The sequence below is a fragment of the Rhinatrema bivittatum genome, chromosome 9 (genome assembly GCF_901001135.1).
Source record: "Rhinatrema bivittatum chromosome 9, aRhiBiv1.1, whole genome shotgun sequence".
Lineage (NCBI taxonomy): Eukaryota > Metazoa > Chordata > Amphibia > Gymnophiona > Rhinatrematidae > Rhinatrema > Rhinatrema bivittatum.
Window position 1 is genome coordinate 104,317,077 of NC_042623.1, and position 19,996 is coordinate 104,337,072.

Sequence of the window (19,996 nt, forward strand, 5' to 3'; positions counted from 1 at the left end):
GGCCATTTTTCCAGTTGGTTCCCAATTCACCCAAATAAGAGATAGGACTTCCTAACCCCCCTAGTTAAATAACGTCCCTTCTCCCCTGTAAGCCCTGACCTTTAATACCCTGCTGATCTTTGTTTTTTTTTTTTTGTTTGTTTGTTTGTTTTATGATTTACATGCCTTCTATAATAGAAGTAAAGTTACATGGCAGGGGACCCCCGACGAGCGCTTGTGCACATAATTATTTACGCCTTGGTTTCAATTTGAAATCCAGGAATGCCCATTCCCTGCCCAGACAATGCCCATGCCCACCCCTTTTTTGGAAAAATATTTTTGTGCACGAAGTGGTAGATACCACGTATCTAAGCAGCTTTAAAAATCTGTTTGGCATGTACCAGCTCGACATACTCACGTATCTCCCAGTTTTGTCATGCACCAGGCTTTTAAAATTCACCTTTAATAATAGGCAGTTTGGCACTAAAAATAGGTGTAATTTAGACACAGCAGCTTACTATCCAGATCAGTATGGGACTGCTTTCTTAGTATTTTTTAATAATAAGATTTTTTTTTTTTAATGTAACTGGGTATACCAGAGACATTGGTGCCATTTGCATGGAATTGCATAAAGTTTGCTTTTATAAATCAGATTTGCTTCAGTGTTCCTAAATATGTGAAGTTGGCCTTTAACATTTTTTAAAACTTAATGGTATCCATGCAGGAGCACCTTATCTGAGGCTGTATAAAATATAAAGTTTCATGCCTACAACAGTAATTTTGCATTTCCTAAACGAGCAATGTTGTGCATCACTTTTTAATAATTTTAAGAAATATAATTTTTACTTTGACAATTATGAAAATATGTGAAATAAGACAGGGAGAAGGTTTGCATATTAAAAGCACATTCTTGGATCTTGATTTGTTGTATTTTAAATTTCAGACAGCCCATCAGAAAAGAGGCGGCCAAGTTTTTTAACACCTATAGGTGCTACAAGTGCTAAAACGGTATTAAGAGGAGAAGTACTTTTGCTGGAATGTATAGCAGAAGGATTGTGAGTCATTTTTATGCTTTCAAATATTTTGGGATGGAAATATATAAATGGCAGAGGCTGTATAAGAACTTATATTAAGGATTGTTAAATTATGAAAACAGTAGAATTCCACGTTCAGTCTCATCACTCCTGGAACAGTTTTTAGTTAGATGAAAAATAGATCAACCATGGTCAGAGTTTCAAAAACACAAATGAAACGTAGAATACACATTTGGTATAAAATAAAAATGTTACTGCTGAGTAGTTATTATGGACACTCTCCAAACAACCATGGCCAGGACAGTGTCACAAATTGCTTCATGTATGCTGTTAGATTGGTTCATGATATGTCTAATGTGATTTGTGATTTCACAGTCAGCAAGGACCAATCAAATCCAGCCGTTTGATATAATTTGTGACATCCTTTCCAATGTGGTGTTCCCAAAGGTTTTGTGGATTCTGGGAAAGCTGCAGTAAAGTAATCTAAAGGATAATTTTCAAACAGCCCACGTAGGGCTAAAGTCTGCTCATACTTTTTGCCTACAGATTTTAGACTGAATTTTCAAAGTGGACTTATATGTGTAAGTCTGCTTTGAAAATTTGCGGATTCCACAAGTGGATTTTTAGACAAAGTTACATCCTACTCTGAGTACTTATAACCTTCTGCTTGTACCTTTATGCACATATTTTTGATTTTCAAAAATTCTTTCTCTGGACCAACTCCACCACCTGGCATGCTTATTTGGAGTGCGAACAAAATCAGTTTTTGCAAATATTTTTACCCATAGAACTCCTGATTGATTTGTAGAATGCAATTTATGGGAATAAAACAGGGATTTATGTGCATAAAGCTCTTTGAAAATCAACCCCTCAATTGGTAGAAGGTGAATATTACTTATTTGTCACACATTTTTATTATTTACATTGAAGCACACCGTATTGTGATCACTTGACCCCATGTTATCTACCATAACCTCAATGACACTGTCTCTTTATTTAGACCCTTACTAATATAAATATAGAACATGACGGTGGATGAAGTCCATAAGGACCATCTAGTCTACCTATCCATTTACTCATGTAAATAAACAAACGCTAATTATGCTCACAAGTCATCATGAGGTCGGCTCATTGCCTCCCTTCCATATTCCATTGTATATAGTAATTTATCTTCGTTCTCCCTCTCTTTTTTTCCTTCTCCCAGTTAAGGCATCCTTATTATAATGTAACTTTATGCTCCTTTAAGTTGTCTCTTGTTGACCGGTTGGTCAACTTGATGTAAACCGAGTTGATTTGATTTGTATCAAGTATCAAGTATCAAGTCAACTCAATGTAAACCGAGTTGATTTGATTTGTATCAAGAAAGTCGGTATATAAAAGCCTTTAATAAATAAATAAATAAATAAATCCACATCTCCTTCTCAGCTTTATGGTTCTTTCCATTCCTTCAGAGTTCCTCTGTGCTTCTCCCATACTTTCTTGAATTCTGATTCTGTCCTCGTCTCGTCCACCTCCACAGGGAGGCTGTTCCATGCATCTACCACCCTTTCTGTAAAGACATTTTCCTTAGATTATTCCTGAGTCTGCCGCTTGCACCCTCATCCCATAGCCCCTCATTCCAGAGCCTCTTTTCCATTGAAAGAGTCATGCCACCTTTGCATTTATTCCTTGGAGATATTTAAATATCACTGTCATATCTCCCCTTTCCTTCAGGGTATACATGTTTAGAGTTTAAGTCTATGTCCATATGCTTTATAATTTATTTAATAGTTTTATATACCGACCTTCATAGTAAATAACCATATTTATAATGAAGACCATTGACCACTGTAGTAGCTTCCTTCTGGACCAACTCTATTTGGTTTGTATCCTTTTGAAAGTGCAGTCTCCAGAATCGTTCACAGTACTCCAAATGAGTTTCAACAGATACAGAGGCAGTTTCATCTCCTCCTTTCTGCTGGTTATTCCTCTCCCTATACATCCAAGCATTCTTTTGGCTCTTGCTGTCACCTTTTCTACCTGCTTGGCCACTTTAATATTTTCAGGTATGATCACCCCCAGATCCCACTCCTGTTATGTGCTCAGAAGAACTTTACTCCTTATATTTTACTGCTTCCTTGGTTTTTGCAAACCAAATGCATAACTCTGCATCTTTTAGCATTAAATCTTAGCTACCAGAATCTAGACCATTCCTTAAGCTTCATTATATCCCTTCTTGTGTTTTCTACACCTTCTGAAGTGTCTATCCTGTTGCAGTAATTAGTATAAGCCACAGAAAGGCAAACCTTTCCTGAAACCCTTCCGCAGCATTGTTTATAACATGTTAAACAGAACTGGTCTGAGGACTAATCCCTGAAGCACATCACTTTTAATCCCCCTTTCTTCAGAGTGATCTCTGTTTACTACTACACTTTGTTGCCTCCCACCTAACCTGTTTCTAACCCAGTCAGTATTATCCTTCCAGGGCATAATACTGCTAGGGTCCTCAGTTTGTTTATAGGTTAACTATAAACAAATACACATCTAATAACTTTGTGAGAATTTGAAAACACAATAGCAGCTGACTATCCCCTTTTTACAATAATGGTTATAAGGGAAACCCTGATAATTTCCTGCATGTGCAAAGGAATGCTTGGGATTAGCCAGTTCTATTTTCCAAGATGTCACTGGAAGAACAGAATGGCTGGATGGGAGTGACTGGGAATCAGCTTTGTCCTGAGAAGACCATCCCATCTGTGGGGTAAGCTTTGTGGAGGAGAGGGAAGTTGGGAAGCTCAGTTGGGACTTTTGCTCATTTTTTAGGATAAGGATGTGAGACTAGAGGGGACAGTGCTTAATGAAGGACACTTTTAAAAATTTATGGCCTGGGAGGGGGATTGAGGTTTGGTTTGAGGATGGGGAAGCCACATACACCACCAGGGATTTTTGGAAACATAGGGTTGGGAGGGTGGCTTCACACAGGCTGCACAGCGTCTTTAACACCACAGTACTCCTGAGGATTCTGGGCCACCATCACATATTGCCACATCTGGAAACACACCCAGTTATTATCCAAAGCAGTGTGGAAAATATTTATTGTGAAAACTTGATACAGATTCAAATTTCTGAGTTCATCTGCATCCTTAGCAAACGAAAACAGAAATGTGATGCTAACATTCTGAAAATACCTTGAGTTAGAATATCAATCTGTTAAAGTTTTCTACCACTGTTGACCCTACTGTTCAACTACATTGTGGCACAAGTTCCAGGTTCAGTGCCATTTTCTGTTCTTCTAGCCTGCTTAAATGACTTGGGTATTCAAAACAAATCCTTAGATTGGTTTATCTCTTTTCTAGATTAATGCTCTTTTTAGGTCAGTTGGAGTTATGATGTATCATCTTCTAATGCACTGGCTTGTGGGGTTCTACAAGGGTTGGTGCTTTATTTAATGTTTATCATACGCCTCTTGAGATTTTAATTCAGGATCTTGGTATTAGTTTCTTTTTAATGCACATGGTATCTAGATGGAAGTGTTTCTTGACCATGAGTGCCTAGAACAACTATAGAGGTTTAATGGATAAAATTGCTAATCAGCTGTATCATCAAATTATCAGTCTGACTAAATAAGAAAGTTTGTGGGTCTCTAAGAGAAATTTTACTTATAAATCAACTCCTCAATTGAAGGTACTAAATTCGCTTTGAAAGAGGTGGTGACTACTCTGGGTATGAAAATCGATGCTAATTTGATTTTCATTAATCAAATTTCTTCTCTGGTTCAGCATTCATTACTTTTTTATTTATATTCAATATTTAAATCCTGTTTTAGAACAGCATGATCTAAAAGTCTTAATTCATGCTTTAGTACTAAGTAAAAGGTAAATTTTAAAATATGTGCGCGGGCGTCCATGCACGTGAGGTTCTTGGCGCACGCACATGGACACGCCGATTTTATAACATGCGTTTGCCAACGCACGCTCATAAAATCTGCTACCTACGCGCACATGCGCCTGATTTTATATTGGCACGTGCATGTGCACTCGAGTGCCAACTCGCGCAAGTAAGGGGGTAAATTTTATAAGAAGCACATGGCGACGTGATATAGCCTTTCCCCAGTTCCCTCCCAGTTCTAAACCCCCTAACTACCCTGCCTCCCTTTTCCCCTATCTGCGCCGACCCCTAAAACCCATCTATCTTTTTTTTGTTTGTTTTAATACTTACTTGCTCTGCCATGCAGCAGCAAGCTGCGCATGCCAGTCCGATCCCGGTGAATGCTTCAGCTGGACAGCACCAATAGGTGCTGTCCTGGCCCAGCCAGGCCCCTCCTAGACTCCGTCCCTGGTCTGCCCCTTTTAGCTCAAGCCGGTCTTCGCATATATCGGGAGATACACGTTGGCTGCGGGCCTTTGAAAAAGCCCACGGCGCACGCACAGCCTGTCCAAGCATGTATCTCCCAGTATATGCACACGTAGGCCTTTTAAAATCGGGCCCTTAGTTAGTACTTTAATGTGCTACTAGGGTTTGCCATTGTATTCAATTAAAAGATTGCAGTTGCTGTAAAATACGTCAGCCTGGCTTATCTTTGATGCCAGGAATTATGATCATGGAACACCACTTATAAAAGTTTGTATTGGCTTCCTATTAGTTGTAGAATCCAATGTAAGATTCTTTGTTTAACATTCAAAGCTATTCATAAGAGCCAACCAGTTTATTTATCTACTTGTCTCTGTCCTATATTCCAACTTGAACTCTTTGTTTGTTCCAAAAGGATCTGATGAAAGTTCTTTCTGTTGTCAAAATTAGGCTTGAAGGTATAAGGTAGACATGTTTCACCTACCAAGCCTTTTTCTTTGGAACTCCTTGCCACTGTTAATTTGTCAGGAGTTGAATTGTATGAAATTGAGATACTATGTAAAAACCTTGCTATGTCCAGCAGATATTCAAGTAAGATTTTAGATTAAAGATGTGCTGGTTTTATGTTATAGTAATTATTGGAATTTTGCTTATTTTATGTCATGTTGTCTTCACCTGTGATATTATGTTAATTATTTTGTCTTTGTTCGGGTACCTATGTTGATTATTTTTATGAAGGCTGATTTTAAATTGTACACAGTTTTCATTCCTTCAAGAAAAAAAGCAGTTAAAGAAAACCAATAAACTAAATAGGAAAGGAATGCTAGGGGAAGCAAGAAGGTGGCATGTATGAAGGCATGTCAAACTGCTACCTGATTCCCTGGATTTCCATTGAAATTTCCTCTACTATGCCATCTAAAAGGAAGGGGAAAATGATGGTTTTTCCTTCCGACCTGTTCACCTTGTCAGCAGCCTTTTTCCATCTATATGTCTGCTGGAGCTGCCATTACAGTGGGAGATCTCCCTGTTGTGTGTTCTGGTAAGAGAGCTTCGGTCTTACCTGGGGTGGAGGTTTCTCTCAGTCCCCTCGATCTGTGCTCTCCTCCAGCTATGAGGGACAACCTGCTGCGAGAGCTATCAGTGTCGCAGTTGTGTGAAGTGATCACTGCAACTGCATTAGAGTGAGCTCTTGCGAGCTGGCAGCCTTTGCAGAATGGAGCATCACTGTTGCTGGAGAATAAAGGGAATGAATGTTCTTCCTTGTGGTTGGTCTCTTCAGCTATGGCTGCTGCATGTAAAGTGGACGCCATTGGGCATTCTCCTTTATCTTCGGCCTGTATGGAGTAGGTTCTCTCTTGTTGAGTTACCTCTATCACCTGTTAAGCTAGCGGTTGTAACTCTGGATGATTTATGGGAGCTGATGGCTGGTTTTGGTTCTGCCATTAAGGATTTTCTTGCTAAAATTTCACCTTAAACACTAACTTGGAACCTATGATAAAAAGACATGAGGATTTACTTCAGGTTGTCCAAGCGAAAATTCAAACTTTGGAATCAGATATTAAGAATATTCAAGGTCTCAATGTTGCCATTGTTAAGAATATAGATTCTCTATCTAGAAAAGTTGAACTTTTGAAGAACTAGAATAGGCATCTAAATCTCAGAATTACTAGTTTTTCAAAAATAATTGGGGAACTACCTTATGCTACTTTGAAGAAATATTTCCTGGATGTGTTGCTTATTTCAGAAGATGATTCTTTCTAAAAGTAAGGTATTTTTTTGCCTTTTCCAAGTAATATAACAGCTCAACAAACTGATCAAACTCAGGCCTCTACAGAATTGTTTAATTTGACTAATTTCTTGGAGAAATCTGGCCATGAATGGAACCTTCTCTGAAGAGAGAACAGTGTTAAGTGGAGTGCCAGAGGGATTGGTGTTGGGACTGGTTCTGCGTGCGGCATTGTGGAAGGGATAAAAAGTAAAGTTTGTCTATTTGAGGATGATTCTAAAATCTGCAATAGAGTGGACATGCCGGAAGGAGTGGAGAGAATGAGATGTGATGTAAGGAAGGTTGAAGAGTGGTCGAATATATGGCAACTGGGATTTAATGCCAAGAAGTGTAGAATCATGCATCTGGGATGCGGTAATCCGAAAGAACTTTATGCGACTGGGGGTGAAGTGCTGCTGTGCACGGAACAAGAGAGAGACCTTGGGGTGATAGTGTCTAGTAATCTAAAGATGGTGAAGCAATGTGACAAGGCGATAGTTAAAGCTAGAAGAATGCTGGGCCGCACAGAAAGAGAAATATCTAGTAAGAAAAAGGAAGTAATAATCCCCTTGTACAGGTACTTGGTGAGGCCTCACCTGGAGTACTGTGTTCAGTTTTGGAGACCATATCTCAAAAGGGACAGAGACAGGATGGAGGTGTTCCAGAGAATGGTGACCAAAATGGTGGGAGGTCTCCATCAAATGACTATGAGGAGAGGTTGAAGGACCTAAATATGTATACCCTGGAGGAGAGGAGCAGAGGAGGAGCAGAGGAGATATGATACAGACCTTCAGATACTTGAAAGGTTTTAATAATGCACGATCAACAACAAACCTATTCTGCTGGAAAGAAACCAATAGAACTAGGGGACATAAACTGAAACTCCAGGGAGGATGACTCAGAATCAATGCCAGGAAATATTTCTTCATGGAGAGGGTAGTGGACGCCTGGAATGTCCTTCCGGAGGAGGTGGTGAAGGCAAAATTGGTGCAAGATTTCAAAAGGGCATGGGATAAACACTGTGGATCCCTAAAGGCAAGGGGGAGGGGAATGAAGTAAGAGGTATGGGGATAACTTGCTGGTGTGGCGGGTACTACCCTTACCAAATAAGCCTTCATAATGTTGATGCAACTCCATCATTGCTCGGTGCTTCAGCAGCAGGGGGAAAAGGGGAAAAGAGGAATTGGATTCAGACAACAACCAACAAAGGCATTGAACTGTACAATCCGGGAAAACAAATAAGCATGGGAGTAACTTGCTTGATGCAGTGGTTACTATCCTTAACCAAAAAGCCTGATACTACACTTCTGATGCAACTCCAACATTGCTCTATGCTTCAGCGGCAGAGGGGTGAAAGGAAATTGGACTCAAACAGTAACCAACAAGAGCCCTGACCTTGGTGGTCTGAGTAACTAATAAGTATGGAAAACTGATAACTATGGGAGCTTGCTGGGCAGACTGGATGGGCCATTAGGTCCTTTTCTGCTATCACTTTTGTTTCTACATGTTTCTAAGTGAGGTGAAAGATTGTGGTTCTCTATTAGTCTCTTTTGTTTCAGAACAGAATAATGAAGAATAATGAGAGTTTATTTTAGGCATATGAGCTCCTTGTTCTATGGTCAGAACGTAAGAAGTTTCCCTGATATATCCACGATAACTCAGGAAATGTGCTTCCTTTTTATTGCACTATCCACGTAAATGTATTAAAAAATTTCAGAATGATTGCTATATCTTCTTTTCTCCTGAACAATTGAGAATCTTTCTGGATCCCAAAAACAACACCTCCCCCCCCAATCCAGTTAGAGCTCAGTTTATATTTATTTGGCAGCGCTATTCATGTTAAGGTTTTTTCTATCCTATATTATTACCTTATTCTTGATTATGTGAGTTGGACAGGAAATTCAGGAATGGATGTGTAATATTTTCATATTTGTTACTTCTTATACATTTTGGTTTCTATGTATAAGTTTGCATTTCTTGTATGTTATCTAAAACTTAATAAAACAAATAAAGGAAAAAAAAAAAGAAAGGAAAGGAATGATCTAGGGATCCTGATTAATTTTCAGTATGTCTGTATGTCACATTTCTTGGTATATTCCTTTATAGAGGTGAGGTGCTACAGCACTCAGAAAAGCAGAGTTTTGCTTAATGTTCTGAGGTGTTCTAGTTTTCTGGTGCTTTGGAGTAAGTGGTAGGTGAAACTCCCTTGAAGGAATGAGCAAGGCTTCTGGTCTCTGAAATAATGGGGAATATAAAATGTATGCACTAAAGTATGGGCTTCTTTGTTTTTTTTGTAGAACAGAGCTAGCTAACCCCTGAGGCCAATCTGCATATCTTATTTGCAGCATGAGAAAAATTGCTGCAGGCCACATGTCTCCAGATATTTAAGTATTTTCAAAGCGCAGAAATATTAGAATAAAGGCCCAAAAGAAAACAATTTCTGTGATCAAAGCAAAATGATCATAGAAATTTCGTTTAAGCTTTATTTAAAAACAGGTCAAAAGAGAAATTGTTAAAGTAATTCTTTATTGGTATACCAAAATAATACAATACAATTAATTCCTATAACATTTTCCCATAGTCACAAGAGGTGTAAAGCTTCATAAAGTTGGGTGGTTTTATAGTGACTGAGATCCAGATAATTGTAGTAGTAATCTGTATTCAAACTGGATATGATGATATTAGTGGACTATTTTTGTCCTGTTAGCTTTTTCCTTTATCTTCCATGAGGTTGAAATTTTTTCTTGGACTTTAGGCATCGTTAGCACTTATGAGGAAAATGTAGAAAAAGATGACAAATAATTGTGGAGGCATTTTTCCAGATGGATATAAACGTATTATTGCTATTTCATTTTCAGTGCAGCCCAGTGAGTGACATATCCATGAGACTTTACTGTACTGCAGAAGACTGTCCTGTTAAAGGGAATCATCAAGGACATTTCATTCAAAATATAAAAAAAATATATATATTGATCAGTTGTCAGGTTCCTTGTTAGTATTTTAGTTTTTTCTATAATCTTTGGCCAGCAGAATCCTAACAATTATATTGCAGTATTCCAGCTGTTTTAAAAAGCATGGGATATTATTTACCATTCTAAGTGGCTCATTTACTAAGCTCCAGTATTTTTTCCAGAAGGGAAAATACCATGGGGTTTACTAAGTTGCAGAATTCCGTACTGCAGCTAATAAACTCCGCAGTATTTTTCCCACACCGCCATCCCTGCATACTGTCAAAATTTCCTAAAATAAAAGTTTGAAACTTTAGATTCCCTGGGCACAAGCCCTACCCCCATCCTCCAAACTCCACTTTACCCTCTCGACCACGATAGACTTAACAAACTTGCCCTGGTGGTCTAATGGAGGCCCAGAGAGCCCCCCTAGACTCTGTAGCCTGCAGCGGTGAGAGAGAGAGAGAGAGACTCAATGTGTCAACTATGTAATCCACTGTAGGAGGGTCAACTAGAAACTCGAGCTGAGGTTTTGGTGGTGGTCTAGTTTTGGGGCCAGTTGTACATACACAGTCAGAGGTATGAATAGTAGGAGATTCACATGTGGTTTTTTTTTCATTGGGCCTGATCGCGGTTTTGTTTATCGGCTGCGCCTGAGCCGATAAACAAAAAACCCACCCCGACCCTTTAAAACTAATACCTTAGCTACCCCCACCCTCCCGACCCCCCCAAAAACATTTTACAGGTACCTGGTGGTCCAGTGGGGGTCCCTGGAGCGATCTCTCGCTCCCGGGCCGTCGGCTGCCACTAATAAAAATGGCGCCGATGGCCCTTTGCCCTTACCATGTGACAGGGTATCCGTGCCATTGGCTGGACCCTGTCAGATGGTAGGAGCACTGGATGGCCAGTGCCATCTTGTGCTCCTACCATGTGACAGGGGCTGACCAATGGCACCGGTAGCCCCTGTGACATAGTAAAGGCAAAGGCTATCGGCGCCATTTTGATTACTGCAGCCGATGGCCCGAGTGCAGGAGATCGCTCCCAGACCCTCACTGGACCACCAGGGGCTTTTGGCAAGTCTTGGGGGACCCTCCTGACCCCCACAAGACTTGCCAAAAGTCCAGCAGGGGATCAGGAGCGACCTCCTGCACTCGGACTGTCGGCTGCCAGTATTCAAAATGGCGCCAATAGCCTTTGCCCTTACTATGTCACAGGGGCTACCGGTGCCATTGGTCAGCCCCTGTCACATGGTAGGAGCACAAGATGGCACTGGCCATCCAGTGCTCCTACCATGTGACAGGGTCCGGCCAATGGCACAGATACCCTGTCACATGGTAAGGGCAAAGGGCCATCGGCGCCATTTTGATTACTGGCAGCCGACGGCCCGGGAGCGAGAGATTGCTCCAGGGACCCCCACTGGACCACCAGGTACCTGTAAAAAGGTTTTTGGGGGGTCGGGTGGGTGGGGGAAGCTAAGGGATTAGTTTTAAAGGGTCAGGGTGGGTTTAAGGGTTATTTTTGTGTGCCGTTTTTCCCGCCCTCCCCCAAAACGATAAGAGAACCCCCACGATCAATATCGTGGGGTTTTCCTATTGTTTTGGGGGAGCCCCCGATTTCTGACGATTTTGAAAATATCCTCCGATATTTTCAATCGTCCGAAGCCCGATTCACATCCCTAATGAATAGCACAGTACACATAAGTGAACATTTGATATGATTTGGAATGAGGAAAGGTACACAAAGATGAGATTTCTACAATGTATTCTTGCCCTAGCTTGATAGCACCTACGTAGAGAGTGCATCAAGCTAGAATGAGAGTACACTGAAGAAATCTCATCTTTGTATGCCTTTCCCCATTCCAAATCACATCAAATGTTCACTGATATTTACTGTGCTGTTCATACCTCTGACTATGCATGTAAAACTGCCCCCCAAACCCTACAGCCAGCAAAACCTCACTGAATTACTAGTTGATTCTCCTACAGTGGTATAAATAGTTAAGAACATAAGAAAATGCCATACTGGGTCAGACCAAGGGTCCATCAAGCCCAGCATCCTGTTTCCAACAGTGGCCAATCCAGGCCATAAGAACCTGGCAAGTACCCAAAAATTAAGTCTATTCCATGTAACCATTGCTAATGGCAGTGGCTATTCTCTAAGTGAACTTAATAGCAGGTAATGGACTTCTCCTCCAAGAACTTATCCAATCCTTTTTTAAACACAGCTATACTAACTGCACTAACCACATCCTCTGGCAACAAATTCCAGAGTTTAATTATGCGTTGAGTAAAAAAGAACTTTCTCTGATTAGTTTTAAGTGAGCCACATGCTAACTTCATGGAGTGCCCCCTAGTCTTTCTACTATCCGAAAGAGTAAATAACCGATTCACATCTACCCGTTCTAGACCTCTCATGATTTTAAACACCTCTATCATAACCCCCCTCAGTCATCTCTTCTCCAAGCTGAAAAGTCCTAACCTCTTTAGTCTTTCCTCATAGGGGAGTTGTTCCATTCCCCTTATCCTCCACTCCGGCGTCACGTGCTCCTCCGTGCCTCCGCTCCCGGACCCCCGCTGGACTTTTGGCAAGTCTTGTGGGGGTCAGGAGGCCCCCCCAAGCTGGCCAAAAGTTCCGGTTGGGTCCAACGAGGGTCCCGGAGCGACCTCCTGCCACATGACCTACTTGTCACGTGGTAGGAGCACAAGATGGCGCCGGTGACCATGTGACAGGGGCTGACCAATGGCACCGGCAGCCCCTGTGACACAGGCTATCGGCGCCGTGAGGAAACCGCAAACGAGTGCAGGGATGGCTTCCTGACTCCCCGCGGGACCACCAGGGAGATTTGGTAAGTCTTGGGGGGGTCAGGAGGGTGGGGGGTTTAAATGTTTATTTAGGAGGCCGAATAAAACAGATATCTGTTTTATACGTGGGGGGTCGCTATGCGTTTTGCCTCCCCACGTATTTAACAGATAGCAAAAAATAAGTTGCGGATTACAAATCCGTTGAAAACGGATGCACATTCCTACATATCACACAGCTTGATGCCAGGAAAAAAAGGTGCAGCTATAACATGCATTACGCTATCACATGCAATGTTAAATGTCCCTCATTTTCATAAATCCTGCGCAAACTCCTCCCCTTTGACTACATTTTCAAAATTTGCTTATGCATCACGAGATGCATAAAATAATACATTTTGATGAATGACCCTGTTTGTTAGGCCATTTAATGCATGATAAACACCTAACACAGTTTAGTAAATAAACCTCTAAATTTGAAATGGTTAAACATTGCAAGATTTAAATATTCAAAAGAAAATGAAGTTCAGACTGGATAAATTCAGTACTTCAAAGCCAAAAATGTAATGAAAATTGTACATTTTTTTTGAAGAGCACCATCATGCTGAACTAATTTCCAAAATCCTTATATTGGATCCACATTTCTAAACATCAGTCTCATATCTTCAAATCATATAGACTATTTTGGAGGCATTATAAGGTTCACATTTAGAGTATGACTCTGTGTCAAGGAATAACAACATACTTCTTTCACCACCTGCAGAATGTGTCCATTTTGTGCTTTAGTGCCCAAGAGCATTAAGCTGAAGATAGAGCGCAGTGCAGTGTTTAAATAAGTAGCCATCTACATATCATCTCTCTAAGAGCAAGTCTGTCACTGGCTATACTATAGCCCTACATCTTTACTTTAGCAGGAAATCACTACATTGAAAGAAATGGTTTTCCATCTTCTCAAAATTCTATCAAGCTCATATATCAGAATACCAATCTACTTCATCATTTTAAATACCTAAGTTTAATTGATCTCAAGATAAAGATCCAAAACTGTTACCTTTAAGAACAGCCAAATGGTCACCCCCTCTTAACAAAGGATGAAACTGTTCAATAATGGTCCATTTTAATTCTTACAAAACAGGATCCACTTCCATGCAATGGAACACTAAGAACTTGTAATTTGTGGGTTGTCAGGCAGTTACAATGCTCAGTTTTTATATAATGTGCTAACTAACCTAGGAACCCTGACTGACATTCCCCAACATTGCACATACCACCCAGAATGCCCAACGTACTGATCCGCTTTCCTTCCTCTGCATTTTCAAGGATCCCCTCAGGCCCAAACTGATTACCCCAGATGCCTCCGTCCCTCCCCTGCATACATCATAAAGGGGCTCAGCAGGCTTGTGAAGGGGTATACGCAGGAAAACCCCAGAATATCTTAAGGGACTGGATCCAGAGATCTGATTCGATCCACCTTAAGCCTCAGACAACAGGGAATCCTAGTCCGGGAGGAGGCCCTGGGAAGGTGTATCTCTAGCCAGGCTCAGGAGTGAACAGGAGGCTCCAGGGAGAGGAGGAACCTTAGGAAAAGCCCAGTCCAAGAGACTGTAAGTTGTTATACTGCCTCTTTGTTTATAAGCTGCGAAGGTATGCAAGTTTGTTTTTCTTTTGTGAATTAATAAAAGGTCATGAATATCCAGCCAGATCCTAGTCTGCATCTATTCTCTGGTTACTCTGACTGCACACAGTGCCACAGGCCCCCAGTTCTCATGCATACAGCATTAAGGTACCTCTGATTACCTCCCAGTCCTACTCCCTATCCCCAACAGGTCCTCCCTTCCCTCCCTTTTCTGATAAAGCCATGATGAAGATTGGATAAGGAAAGAGCATGGCTATCTCTCGCCTTGCTGCTGCCGACTTTCAAAATGGCATCAGCTAATCTCCTGTGCTACTTTGCCCATGATCCAGGTAAAATGGTTTGAAATTTGCTGTCCCCATGGCCAGGAGAAATTTCTGTTAGTAGAACTGGGGTATACATTGACATAATCTAAGGCTTGGCACTTGTTTTGATTGACAAAAATTTCATCATTTCCTAAGATTAATAGCACATTCCAGGTTTTGCAGTATAATGTATTCTGTATAATTGTCTACTCCAGTTCATGGAGTAGTTATAACTAACACTGCAGTTTATACCATGCTCTGTTGTTTGTTACTATGCATAGTTATAAAATGTAAGCATATTAAGTTTTCAGGCAAGCAGAATGATGCCCTAGTTTTCACATGTTGGCAAGATGCCAATATTGGAAAAAACACAAACTGGCAGGATAATAGGTTTATTTAAATGAAAATCAGTTCATTTATAATTGGGCATGTTTATAAATAATTTATGGGTTTTTCACCAATTTTATTTTTCTTGGCAAAGTATTTTTCTTGTTTTTCTTTTACTTTTAGACCAACACCTGAGACTCGGTGGAGTAAGGAGGGCAGCGAGCTACCCAGCAAGAGAACTTTTCATGAAAATTTTAAGAAAACGCTGAAAATTATTGATGTTTCAGAGGCAGATTCTGGAAAATATAAATGTACAGCAACAAATGCATTAGGTTCCACTCACCATATCATTACTGTTATAGTCAAAGGTAATCCACTATTGATACATGTGCAGTAAAGAACACCTTGAGGTCCTCATTCAGACACAGTCAGACAGCAAAGTTAGACCTAGATTTATCAAACTGTTGTGATCACAGAAATAGCACCCACAAAAAAAAAGGGGATGTGGTTAGGCTAATTTTCCTGCTACCGCATCGGTATTTTCTGCAACATGTGATACATTTATCGCATGTTACTGACCAAAATGGTTTTTATCATAAATGGCAACTCAGGCTGCTGGGAGAAGGAGAGAGAGAGAGAGCACCGTTGTAGAGGCACACATATAAGTTAACGATTTATACCACTGTACAAGGGGGCACTAGTAACTTGGGGTGAGGTTTGGGGGGGGGGGGGGGTAGGTTTTGGGAGGAAGTTTTGCATGCAGGTACGAACTGCACAGTTGCCATCAGTGAAGATTTTATGTGATTTGGAGTGATGAAAGATAAAAGAAGAGTAGATTTGAACAATGTGCTCTCTACTTAGGTAGACAGTGCATCAAGCTAGGTAGAGAGATAACGCTATGGTGTTATCACCGGCATTAGGGCCCTAATGCACGTGATAAGGCCCTAACGCAATTTGATAAATGACCCTGTTAGCCAGATAAACTTATCAGGCTTTCTTTCAAGGTATATTCAATAGTTAATCCGCACTATTGAATATAGGTGGCTATCTTAAAGTTAGACGCTAACTATAGACTCCTATCTTTTGGACAGCTCTTTAGCTCAACCAGTCTTAGCTGACCAATTCAACTCCTCCCTGATACGCCCCTGAAATGCCCCTGACTTAGCTGGCTAAATTCTAGCCTCCTAACTTTTTAGGTGGCTACAATTTAGCCGGATACGTACCCAAATATTCATTTAGCTGGCTAACTGCTTTTGAATATAGATCTCCTTATTTTATTAATTGTATTTATTATGCATTTAGGGGTAGATTTTCAGAGCCCTGCTCGCCTAAATCCGCCCAAAACCGGGCGGATTTAGGCGAGCAGGGCCCTGCGCGCCGGGAAGCCTATTTTACATAGGCCTCCCAGCGCGCGCAGAGCCCCGGGACTCGCGTACGTCCCGGGGTTCTCGGAGGGGGGCGTGTCGGGGGGGGGGGGGGCGGGGCCGGAGCGCGCGGCGTTGCGGGGGCGTGTCGGCAGCATTTTGGGGGCGGGTACGGGGCGTGGCTACGGCCCGGGGGCGTGGCCGCGCCCTCCGTACCCGCCCCCAGGTCGCGGCCCGGCGCGCAGCAGGCCCGCTGGCGCGCGGGGATTTACGTCTCCCTCCGGGAGGCGTAAATCCCCCGACAAAGGTAAGGGGGGGGTGTAGACAGGGCCGGGTGGGTGGGTTAGGTAGGGGAAGGGAGGGTAAGGTGAGGGGAGGGCAAAGGAAAGTTCCCTCCGAGGCCGCTCCGATTTCGGAGCGGCCTTGGAGGGAACGGGGGGAGGCAGCGCGGCTCGGCGCGCGCAGGCTATACAAAATCGATAGCCTTGCGCGCGCCGATCCAGGATTTTAGTGGATACGCGCGGCTCCGCGCGTATCTACTAAAATCCAGCGTACTTTTGCTTGAGTTTGATGCGCAAGCAAAAGTAGGCTGATCGCGCTTCTTTTAAAATCTACCCCTTAGCTCACATCTTTTCACTGAAAGCTCAAGGTGAGGTACATTCAGATACAATAAATATTTATAGTGAATACATGTGACAGAAACAGTGGGGCAGATTTTCAAAGGGTTATGCGAGTATCTTACATGCGTAACCCCCGAAAAGCTGCCCCTGCCTGCCCCTGAGCACGCCGAGCCTATCTTGCATAGGCTTGGCAGCACGTGCAAGCCCCAGGACGCGTGTATCTCCCGGGGCTTGCAAAAAGGGGCAGGGCGTGGGCGGTCCGGGGGTGGGGCGGGGCGTAGCCTGAGCCTCCAGACACAGCAGCCATTTGCTGCTGTGCCCGGGATCGTGGGCCGGCCATTAGTCGGTGTGCGTAAGTTACACCTGCTGGGAGGCAGGCATAACTTCTTCAACAAAGGTAAGGGGGGTTCTAGGTAGGGCTGGGGGGCAGGTTAGGTAGGGGAAGGGAGGGGAAGGTGCAGGGGGGCGGAGGGAACAGAGGCAGGCTGCGCGGTTCGGCGCGCGCAAGTTGCACAATTGTGCACCTCCTTGCACGCGCCGACTGTGGATTTTATAACATGCGCACGGCTGCGTGCGCATGTTATAAATTGGGCGTAGATTTGTTTGCGCCAGGTTGCGCGAACAAATCTGCACCCGCGCGCAGGTTTTAAAATCTGCCCCAATATGTTGTGGACTGAATCCACAATCCAGGACCTCCCTCCAGCTCTGAAATACATTACTAAGTTGTGACAGTCTGTCACGCCTGGATGAGTCTCACCAGCCACTATTGAACCCACAGTGAGGTCACAAAAAGGGGTCACCCTTAACTGCAAGGGATAACCAATGATAAAAAATAATGCTGCAAAGGATAATATAAATCCCATACTATAGTTTGTAAGTACATTAGTTTCTAAATGTAAAACTCGGCATCTAAGCAAGATGACTGACTGAAATTCAGGGTACTGAATTTTCTGGAAAAGCTCACTTTCCTAAAGGATAACAGTACAGAATGATGGAGAAATCTATTCTTTTTTTTTTTTAATACATAAGATCATTTAAATCAATAATAGTTTAAATAAGTATGCTGTTAAATTAGGGCCAGATTTTCAAAGGTTACGCGTGCTGGGCCTATTTTCAAAAGGCCGGCGATGCACGTAAAGCCCCAGGACGCGTGTAAATCCCAGGGTTTTACTAAAGGGGTGGGCACATAGGTAGGTGGTCCGGGGCTGGGTGGGGGTCAGGCTCCCGGCACAGCGGCCATATTTGAGGCTGTGCTGGGGATCGCGCACCGGCACTTGCTGGCACGCGCAACTTGCGGCTGCCCAGAAGAAGGTGCAAAAGGTAAAATAAAGGTCACGGGGGTTTAGACTAGGGCTGGGGGGGAAGATTAGGGGAAGGGGTGGGAAGGTCAGGCTAGGGGGAAGGGAACAGGGGAAGGCAGCGAGGCGAGGCTCGCGCAAGGTGCACAATTGTACACCCCCTTGTGCGCGCCGACTCCTGATTTTATAACTTGCATGCAAGTCATAAAATCGGGCGTACATGTGTGTGCGCCAAGTAGCACGCGCACATGTAGGCCTCTCGCGCTCCTCTTCAAATCTACCCCTTAATGCACTGTTTTAATTAGAAACACTTCGTTCTTGTTTGATTCTTAGTGCTTCCAAATAAAATAGGGCATTAATGGCCAGAAAATGTTCTGCTTACCAGGGTTACAGCTTAATTAACTTTATCTAAAATGTGTGATTTCATAGATCACCTCGCTTGGCTATGAAAGAAAATATTTCCTCAGGGCAGTACTGGAGATTGAATTTTCAAACTTTGATAAATAATACATTTTTGGAGGGTGGAGAGGAGTTGGGGGAAGTTAGTGTTATTTTATTCTCAGCTCACTTTATTAGTGATTAAACAATTTTCTTGTGCCTTGTTTATCGTCAGAATATCACATTATATCTTGTTTTAAATAATGGAATGTATGAATTTTTATTTTCTTCTAAAATACAGCTGCACCATACTGGTTAACAGCACCAAGGAATCTTGTGATGTCTCCAGGAGAAGATGGAGTTTTGAAATGCAGAGCTGATGGAAATCCTCCTCCCAAAATCATCTGGTTAACTAACGGAGTTGAAATAGAACGTATGTAAAAAATGGATAATAAGCTGTTAACCTATGAAGTCAGTACTTTGAAATATGTCTAAATGTGACCCTTTTTTTATCATTTGCCTCAAAAAGCTACCATCCTAAAATAGGAATTAAAAAAAAAAAGTCTACAAGCACTGAGTGAGGTTGTCAGTTGTGGGGATTTTTGTGATGAATATATCTTTTGGCTATAGAAAGAAGGATTTCAAATCAAAAGCACATCACATTCAAGTAGACCGATAAATGGATGTTAGGAGACTTATGCAACAAAGTTAACATGCATATTAAGGCTGGTTTTTGTATGATAAAAATAGCACACTATTCAGTAAGATGTTAAGACAATCTCCCATCCCATTAACATGTAAGTTGCAAGTTTTGGCAAGACTGACATCCTGCCTCATAGAAACAGAAATGACGGCCGAAAAGGACCGATGGTCCATACAGTCTGCCCAGCAAGCTTCCCACTGTAGTATCTGCCATGCCATGCAGGTTACTCCCATGCATCAGTCAGTTTTGCTTGTTGTGCTTTGCTTATGGACTTGGCCATAGAAGCAATCCTGTGTTTTTTTTCTTAATGTCTGAGCATCAGTACTACAGGCTGTAAAAAGTCATGGCTCGTGTTGGTTGTCCCTGAATCCATATTTCTATTTCCTTTCAGCCCCCATCCCCCTCCTTCGAAGCAGAGAGCAATGATGGAGTTGCATCAAAAGTATCAAGATTTATTTGGTTAAGGGTAGTTCTCCTAGGACAAGCAGGATGGTAGCCCTCACACATGGGTAACA

At 42.2% G+C, this 19,996-nt stretch overlaps 1 protein-coding gene across 3 annotated transcripts in view; it reads left to right on the forward strand.

The window, feature by feature from the left end:
* NRCAM (neuronal cell adhesion molecule) overlaps window positions 1–19,996 on the forward strand; it is a 515,870-nt gene that overhangs the window by 307,097 nt on the left and 188,777 nt on the right. For all 3 annotated transcript variants that reach the window (XM_029616764.1, XM_029616763.1, XM_029616765.1), the window contains exons 9-11: window positions 923–1,034; window positions 15,302–15,486; window positions 19,080–19,211. In XM_029616764.1, coding sequence (XP_029472624.1) covers window positions 923–1,034; window positions 15,302–15,486; window positions 19,080–19,211 — 429 coding nt within the window. The remainder of the gene's footprint in view (window positions 1–922; window positions 1,035–15,301; window positions 15,487–19,079; window positions 19,212–19,996) is intronic.